The sequence below is a fragment of the Chionomys nivalis genome, chromosome 1, assembly GCF_950005125.1.
Source record: "Chionomys nivalis chromosome 1, mChiNiv1.1, whole genome shotgun sequence".
NCBI classification, from domain to species: domain Eukaryota; kingdom Metazoa; phylum Chordata; class Mammalia; order Rodentia; family Cricetidae; genus Chionomys; species Chionomys nivalis.
The window spans coordinates 118,189,608-118,198,013 of record NC_080086.1 but is presented as its reverse complement, the minus strand read 5'-3'; the positions used below and the strand labels follow the sequence as shown (position 1 = coordinate 118,198,013).

Sequence of the window (8,406 nt, the reverse complement as noted above, 5' to 3'; positions counted from 1 at the left end):
GGCCAAGTAGTGTTTAAAAGAATACACTTTGTGTGTTGTTATTTCGGGTGCAAAGCTGGCTGTGTGGGAGCCGGGTAGAATGCAGCCTGCTGCTCCCTTCTACAGAGTGGCGCCCAACATGGCCAATTAAATCCACTTAAAAACCTGAGAGAGCTTAATTTTAAATACAAAAAACAAACAAACAAAAAACCAAAACCCCCAGAGTTTAACACAGCTTTTTGCTGTTTGCTAGGGTGTGCTGTAGAGAAATTTCCCGGACTCAGCAATCGCAACAGGAAAAAAGCTGCGTTTTTAAAATGCCGCTTCCTGGGTTGTGCCACCATCACAATCTCTGTCTGGCTCCTGCACAAGACAGAGCTTTTGAATGGAGCATTTGGAATAAAGTGCTACGGCTTACTTGATGACAATGTGAACTGCTGTGTGCCTGGAACTGTGCGCGGCTCAGGGGCACCAAATGGCTCTGAGGCAGGAGCTGCTTGCCTCCACCATGCTGAACTGTGCTGATCTCAGGCAGAATCTATCATAATTCCCACAATAACAGCGCAGTTAAGGTTTAGACTGGACAGGACACAGGCAGTACTGTAATACCTCTACATGGTGCGTCTTAACTTCTTAAGAACTGCTTAGCATTTTAAGAAATGTTCCTGGACAGTAAAAAATTACAGATTCACAATAGGACAGATTCAGACATAAAAGACCTGTAAATGGGTCACAGTGTTAGATGAATGTACGTAGGCTTGGGAGAGAGAAGAAAAAGAATATAGAGAATAAAGTTAATGCCTTAAAAAAGGGTAAAGTCTTTAAAGAGACAGAGTACAGATAGTTATAGATTAAAAGAAATAAAGAAAAATAAGCCACGTAAAAATGGAAAATTCTCAGAAAGCCTGGATTCTGTGTATTATTGTGTTTTCTTTAAAGTTTTTGACTGGCTTCTCGCTGAACGCCGCCGACATGGTGTTCCGGCGCTTCGTGGAGGTTGGCCGGGTGGCCTACGTCTCCTTTGGGCCTCATGCTGGAAAGCTGGTCGCGATTGTCGATGTTATTGATCAGAACCGGGCTCTGGTGGATGGACCCTGCACTCGGGTGAGGAGACAGGCCATGCCTTTCAAATGCATGCAGCTCACTGACTTCATCCTCAAGTTCCCACACAGTGCCCGACAGAAGTATGTGCGAAAAGCTTGGGAGAAGGCGGATATCAATACGAAATGGGCAGCTACAAGATGGGCCAAGAAGATTGATGCCAGGGAAAGGAAAGCCAAGATGACAGATTTTGATCGTTTCAAAGTCATGAAGGCAAAGAAAATGAGGAACAGAATCATCAAGACTGAAGTCAAGAAACTACAGAGAGCAGCTATCCTGAAAGCCTCTCCCAAAAAGGCACCTGTTGCTAAGGCTGCCATTGCAGCTGCAGCAGCTGCTGCTGCTAAGGGTAAAGTTCCACCCAAGAAGGCGACAGGACCCGCCAAGAAGGCTGCAGGCCAGAAGGCTTCAGGCCAGAAGGCAGCACCTCCCGCTAAAGGTCAGAAGGGTCAGAAGACCCCAGCCCAGAAAGCGCCTTCTTCAAAAGCAGCTGGCAAGAAAGCGTGAGGCTGTACAAAGGAATAAAGGTTTTTTGACACATTGGCAAAAAAAAAAAAAAATAAATAAAAAATAAAAAATAAAGTTTTTGACTGTAAAGGAGTGAAGTACAGAGAGACATTTCATTATATGGGCTGCCAAGCTAAACCAGAATGGATATCATAAGGGTATGACTTCAGAATTTGGATCTAAAAACATGATGCTTTGGAAAGGAGTTTCTTCTTTTGTTTTCACAGAGGATGAGACCCTGTGGATTGCTTCTATCCCAATATGGTATGATAGACCACGCCCTCCTGAAAGGTTGCTGTGAACACCCTCAAAATATTACTTCACTCAACTGCCAACTGAGATGACCCTGGCACACAGGTTACACCATGAAAGATCTGATTAACAGCGCCCCCATACAGCATGAAGCAGTTTGGAGAGAAAAAACTGCATCCATATTCCCAAATATTGTTTATAAATGTTCTTTTACATTTAAAGGGGGATATGATATAGGTATGAATAATTTGCATTGGTATGGATTTTAAGGTCAATTTTGTTATATACATATGTATTTCTGATATTGATTAAGGTATTGTGATTGTGTAGTTCATTTAAAAATGTAATATATAATTAAGAAATATAGGTTGCTAATGGATAATCATTGATAATAGTCAATCTTGTAGTTATGTTAGTTAGATTTTTCTGGATATGTATGTAGAGATATATTTCGTTAGACATTCTTCATATCTTTTTTTTTTTTTTTTTTTTGATTTTCGAGACAGGGTTTCTCCATAGCTTTTGGTTCCTGTCCTGGAACTAGCTCTTCTAGACCAGGCTGGCCTCAAACTCACAGAGTGCTGGGATTAAAGGCGTGCGCCACCACTGCCCGGCTCTTCATATCTTTCAAAGACTACAGAATATGGCATTTAATGTTTTAATAACTTAGGGCTTTTCATGACAATGAGACATGCTTGCTCCTGGCAGCACCAATCTACTTCAAGAGGAAGATGGGCATCGAAGAGGCTCCTTATGGAGTTGGTTAGTCATTTGGGTAAGAAACTGTTCTTGCCTGGACTGTTGCATAAGCTGGACACAGAGAACCCATAGAGAGAGGACTGCTAAACTTGCCTAAAGGTGAGATGATCTTTTGGGGTTCCTGATTCATGAAAGAGTCTGTGAGACATTCTGCAGGACACAAAAGATAGTGACTAAACTGTCTTTGAAATTTCCTGCTTCATAGAAATGTCTGCTGGATACTGTGGGCCTGTAGGCTGAAGATGGATGCCAATGGTACAAAAGATCTTTGGGTGACTGTCCAGGCAGTGAGATGTCTCTGTCATTTCTAGAGTTTGGAAGTTGCTTATTTCTTGTTTTCTTAGGTAATATTTTGTCAACTTCTTTGATGGGGTTAAAGAATAAATAGTTATATTTATATTTCCTTAGTTATGATCAAAGATAAAATAAATATAAATATTGTAACTGTAATTCTTGCTTGATAACTGTTTTGTTATATGTAATTTTACTATGTTAAAGTTAAAGCCTTTCTTTTTTGTTTAAACAGAAAAAGGGGAAATGATGGAGGAGGGTCATCTGTCTATGTGTTACTCTCATTGGTTAATAATGAAACTGTCTTGGCCCTTTGATAGGACAGAAAATTAGGTAGGCAGAGTAGGCAGATTAGAATGCTGGGAGAAAGAAGCAGATTCAGGCAGACGCTATAACTCTCCTCTCCAAGATGGATGCAGGTTAAGATTCTTCCCAGTAAGCCACCATCTTGTGGTGCTACCCTCATTAATAGAAATGGGTTAATCAAGATGTGAGAGTTAGCCAGTAAGAGGCTAGAGCTAATGGGCCAAGCAGTGTTTAAAAGAATACAGTTTCCGTGTAATTATTTCAGGTGTAAAACTAGCCGGGTGGCAGCATGCAGCCCGCCACTCCTACTACAGGACAGTACAAACTGAATATGATGGGTCATTTTTGTAAAAAAGAAGACACAATATTAGGGGGATAGGAAGATGAGATAGATCTGGGAGGAACTCATAACATAAAAAATAGATGTCTGAAATTTTTAAGGATAATAGAATATTTTAAAAGAAAATGTCATTGTGTGAAATTGTAGCCTACTAATTAAGCATTCTTTTTTAAAAATATTTATTTATTTATTATGTATACAATATTCTTTATGTGTGTATGCCTGAAGGCCAGAAGAGGGCACCAGACCTCATTATAGATGGTTGTGAGCCACCATGTGGTTGCTGGGAATTGAACTCAGGACCTTTGGAAGAGCAGGCAATGCTCTTAACCGCTGAGCCATCTCTCCAGCCCCTAATTAAGCATTCTTGATAAATAAAAACTAATAATTAAGACTAAGGTAGATTCTAGTTCTATACAGAAAATTGAAGTCTATGGAGCAAGACTGATCTCTTCCCCCTACTGTTCTCTACTGTTACTGAAGAAAAGATCTGCTGTCACTCACATTGATGGCCTGCTGTCACTCACAATCTTGGCCTGCTGTCACTCACATTGGTGGTCTACTCTCACTCACATTGATGGTCTTCTGTCACCCACATTGATGGCCTGCTGTCACTCACATTGATAGCCTGCTGTCACTCACACTGATGGCCTGCTGTCACTCACATTGATGGTCTGCTGTCACTCACATTGATAGCCTGCTGTCACTCACACTGATGGCCTGATGTCACCCACATTGATGGTCTGCTGTTATATAGATGGCCTGATGTCACTCATGTTCATGGCCTGCTGTCGCTCACATTGATGGTCTGCTGTCACCCACATTGATGGCCTGCTGTCACTCACATTGATGGTCTGCTGTCACCCACATTGATGGCCTACCTGCTGTCGCTCACATTGATGGTCTGCTGTCACCCACATTGATGGCCTACCTGCTGTCACTCACATTGATAGTCTGCTGTCACTCACATTGATGGCCTGCTGTCACTCACATTGATGTCCTACCTGCTGTCACTCACATTGATGGTCTGCTGTCACCCACATTGATGGCCTACCTGCTGTCACTCACATTGATAGTCTGCTGTCACTCACATTGATGGCCTGCTGTCACTCACATTGATGTCCTACCTGCTGTCACTCACATTGATGGTCTGCTGTCACTCACATTGATGGCCTACCTGCTGTCACTCACATTGATAGTCTGCTGTCACTCACATTGATAGTCTGCTGTCACTCACATTGGTGGCCTGCTGTCACTCACATTGATGGTCTGCTGTCACCTATATTTACATTCTACTCACTATATTTTGTAGCTATTTAATATGCCCCCTTAAAATTTTACCTGTGTAAATAGGACCCATTTTTATAAACCAAGAAGGACTGGATTCTCCCATCTTTTTATTGTCAGAAAATGAGGTGTGCAATAGTAAAAGTGATGTAGGTGGGTCTTCTATCTATCTGTTGCTTTCATTGGTTAATTAATAAAGAAAAGTGCTTGGCCTGATAGGTCAGAACATAGGTGGATGGAGTAGACAGAACAGAATGCTGGGAAGAAGGAAAGTGAGGCAGACACTATAGCTCTCCTCTCCAAGATGGACACAGGTTAAGATTCTCCCTGGTAAGCCACCACCGCGTGGTGCTACACAGATTACTAAATATAGGTTAAAACAAGATGTGAGAATTAGCCAATAAGAAGCTACAGATAATGGGCCAGGCAGTATTTAAAAGAATACAGTTTCTGTGTAATTATTTTGGGTAAAGCTAGCCAGTGGCTGGGAGCTGGGAGGCAGGAAGCAGTCCACAGCTCCCAACTACAGAGTGGTGCTCCAACATGGTAAACTGGATCCATGTAAAACCTGAGAGAGGTTAATTTTAAACACAAAAGAAACAGAGTTTAACATAGCTTTTTGCTGTTTGCTAGAACATGCCATAGAGAGATTTCCTGTTTCAGCAATAGCAGCAGAAAAAAAGCTGCAGTCATTTTAAAACATGGCTTCCTGGGGCTGTGCTGCCAGTATGAACTCCGGCTATAAAGCATTTCATTGGCTTTTATGGGACTGGATGTTGTGTTCCTGCACCTCCAGTTTTGGATTTTCTGTGGTCTAAGCACTTTTCTTCTGATTCCCCTGAGAAGAAATGGTCATTAGCATATTATGATGTTATTTTTCTTCTTTCTGACTGTGTCTTCTGCATAGGCTGCCCACTTTGTCATTTCTGCTCTTCACTAACTTACATTATAGTTATTTGCTTATTCTTGCTCAGTGAATTGATTACATCTAATCTTGGAAAGAGTTTTCATTTCTTCTTTTATTCATATATCTGTGACTGGCAGATTTCTCTTCCAAGAATAGTTTCTGTTCACAAGTCTTTAATAATCTCATCTGGTCCTAATTTTGCTTTCTTTTAATATCCAGTATATTGAACGCTAGGACCATATCATATATGTACTAGATGTGTATTGACTGAACAAACATGCAAAATGGCAACATGGAAAAACCCAGGTTATATCTGAAAGACTCTGTGAGTTTAGTTGTAGAAAGCATACAGATTCTCACTTTTAAACATTTTTGTGACTTTTATAAAATTTAGCCTTTGACTTAAAACAGTAAAAGAATAATCATTGGAATAATATAGAAAAGACCATGATCTCTGTGGTTATTCTAATTTCATTTTAAATTTTTTCTTTTATGTGCAATGGTGTTTTGCCTGCATGTGTGTCTGTGTGAATGTGTTGTATCCTCTAGAACTGGAGTTATAGGCAACTGTGAGCTACCATATGGGTGCTGGGAACTGAACAGGGATCCTCTGGAAGAACAGCCAGTGCTCTTAACCTCTGAGTCATCTCTCCAGTCCAAAGTTATTCTAATTTCTAAGAACTGCCTCACCTTAAAGCCAGTTCTGTAAGTCAGACAAATGTTAGAGCTTTTAGATGTTACAGTTTCTATTTCTTCCTATTTCAACCATTGAGTAAACTTCCCTGTGCATTTACCTACTCTGAGGGAAATGGCATTAAGTGAGACATGGCTTACAAGTTCCAAAACTCAAAATTTAGCAGAAAGAATTGTTCTTCTGCTCCAACACTGCAGCCTGTAGTGACAAGAGCCAAGAATGAGAGTGCAAGGGAAAATAAAAGAGATAGAGAGATCAGTTTCTTCTGCAGGGGATTCTGAGCACACCCAATAGAGGAAGCGTTGCCTGAAGACTGTGTAGGAATTCAATAGTGGGAAATGAAGGCAGAGTATTGAAAAGCTCAGGGGCCAGCATGGAGTCAGGGAATTGTAGGAAATGTTGTGATATAGTGGGATGCTGTTGCAGGAGCTCCTTCTGCTCCTTCAGCCAATAGCTGCTGAGATACCAGTCCATTGGGGCGTGGTCTCTCTCTCTCTTTAAAAAAGCAGCCACTTCCCTCTGCTCGCTCTCTGGCTTCCGGCTCCGCTTCCAGCGACTATGCTCCTTTCCTGATTGTGCAGAGGACTGTTGTCTGGGACGGTAATCTGTAAGTTTTCCCCCTTTAAATAAATAACCATTCTATTAATCATAATTCCAAACTGGTGTGGGATTGTTTGTGACTTACGCCTTCATCTGGCACCCTAACGTTTGGTTTTAGGAACCCTCCTTCCCCCTGCTGGGCAGCTTGCCACCAGCTTGGTTTAGCACGAGCCCTTCCTCAGCCACGGCCTGTGCCCTGCCTCCCCATGTGGATTTAAACTCCACAGGCCCGCACAGTCTCTGCCTGCCTGGCTTGCTCTTTTCTGAGTCATTTTTTAAATCTCCCTTGCAAGCGCAGTGCTTAAGTGGCGCAAACCAGAGCGCAAGCAGTTGCTGAAAGCTGCAACCCCTCGGGGCAACTCTGTCACATGGAGGCATACATGGCTTCCGGATAGCTCTTTTTTCTACCCCTGGATTCTGTGTTTCTGGTTCCGTGTATGGAATTGATTTAATTACATTTACTTAGTTTAGTAACTCACATTTCTCAGTTTTAAACAAATACTAAGGCAGACACTGAAACAGGACCCAGTTTTCATCACCTTTGCAGAAGTTCTAGTCGTGACTCGGCAACAGAGCTACCTGCTGGATAATAGGTAATATGGCAGTTTTCGTTTCCAACGCAATTTTACTGCTTTGTTTACTAATACAACGGATTATATCATGCAAGGTTTATATGACTATGGGGATACCTTAATCTACTGGTTACTAGGGTTCAGTTTTCTTTTCAATATTCTATTATTAAGGAAGAATATGGTACTCCTAAGAACCATACAATCTTTACTAGAAACTCATGCAGGTCAGGAGATTCAGGATTTAAGAGAGACAATAATAAAAAGATTTGAAATGATTGAAGAAATTATTGGAGTTAGTGAACAGAATAAGAAGGCACGAGGACAGGATACAATGCCACCACCAGCTATTAGAACTGGCTTACCCAGGGTTTTTGCAACATACCCTGTACTTTATTCTGACAAAGCGTCAACTTCTAAAGGCTCAAAGGGAGTCAAAAAAGCTAGATGGATGCCAATAGGAATGAATGATCTAAAAGAAATTAAGCAAGCTGTTGTTAATTATGGCTTGCACTCTGCATTTATTAAGGAAATGATAAGGACTTGGGCTTCTAATGTCAGAGCTACCCCCATGATTTCTATCAGTTAGTGTCTGCAGTATTAGATGATGGATCTTCCTTGATGTTTGGAATTTATTTCAGAGAAGAATCCAAACATATGGAACAGCAAGGAAGAGCAAAAGGTGTGGAGGTTTCCCAAGATCAAATTCTTGGTGTAGGAGCGTATGCTGATCCACAGGTCCAAGCTCTATATGATGAAGAAGTATTGTCATTATGCCACAAGGCAGCCTTAAATGCTTGGAATAGAATACAAG

General features: G+C 41.4%; 1 protein-coding gene across 1 annotated transcript; it reads left to right on the top strand.

The window, feature by feature from the left end:
• The first annotated feature begins 935 nt into the window (after window positions 1–935).
• On the top strand, window positions 936–1,622 carry LOC130881651 (60S ribosomal protein L14). The gene has a single exon (XM_057781330.1). The coding sequence runs from the start codon at window positions 952–954 to the stop codon at window positions 1,585–1,587; it is 636 nt and encodes a 211-aa protein (XP_057637313.1). The 5' UTR covers window positions 936–951; the 3' UTR covers window positions 1,588–1,622.
• Window positions 1,623–8,406: the final 6,784 nt, after the last annotated feature.

Bases quoted from the DNA above. Each gene is read 5' to 3' on its own strand.
- LOC130881651 (XM_057781330.1), top strand. From the start codon at position 952: ATGGTGTTCCGGCGCTTCGTGGAGGTTGGCCGGGTGGCCTACGTCTCC.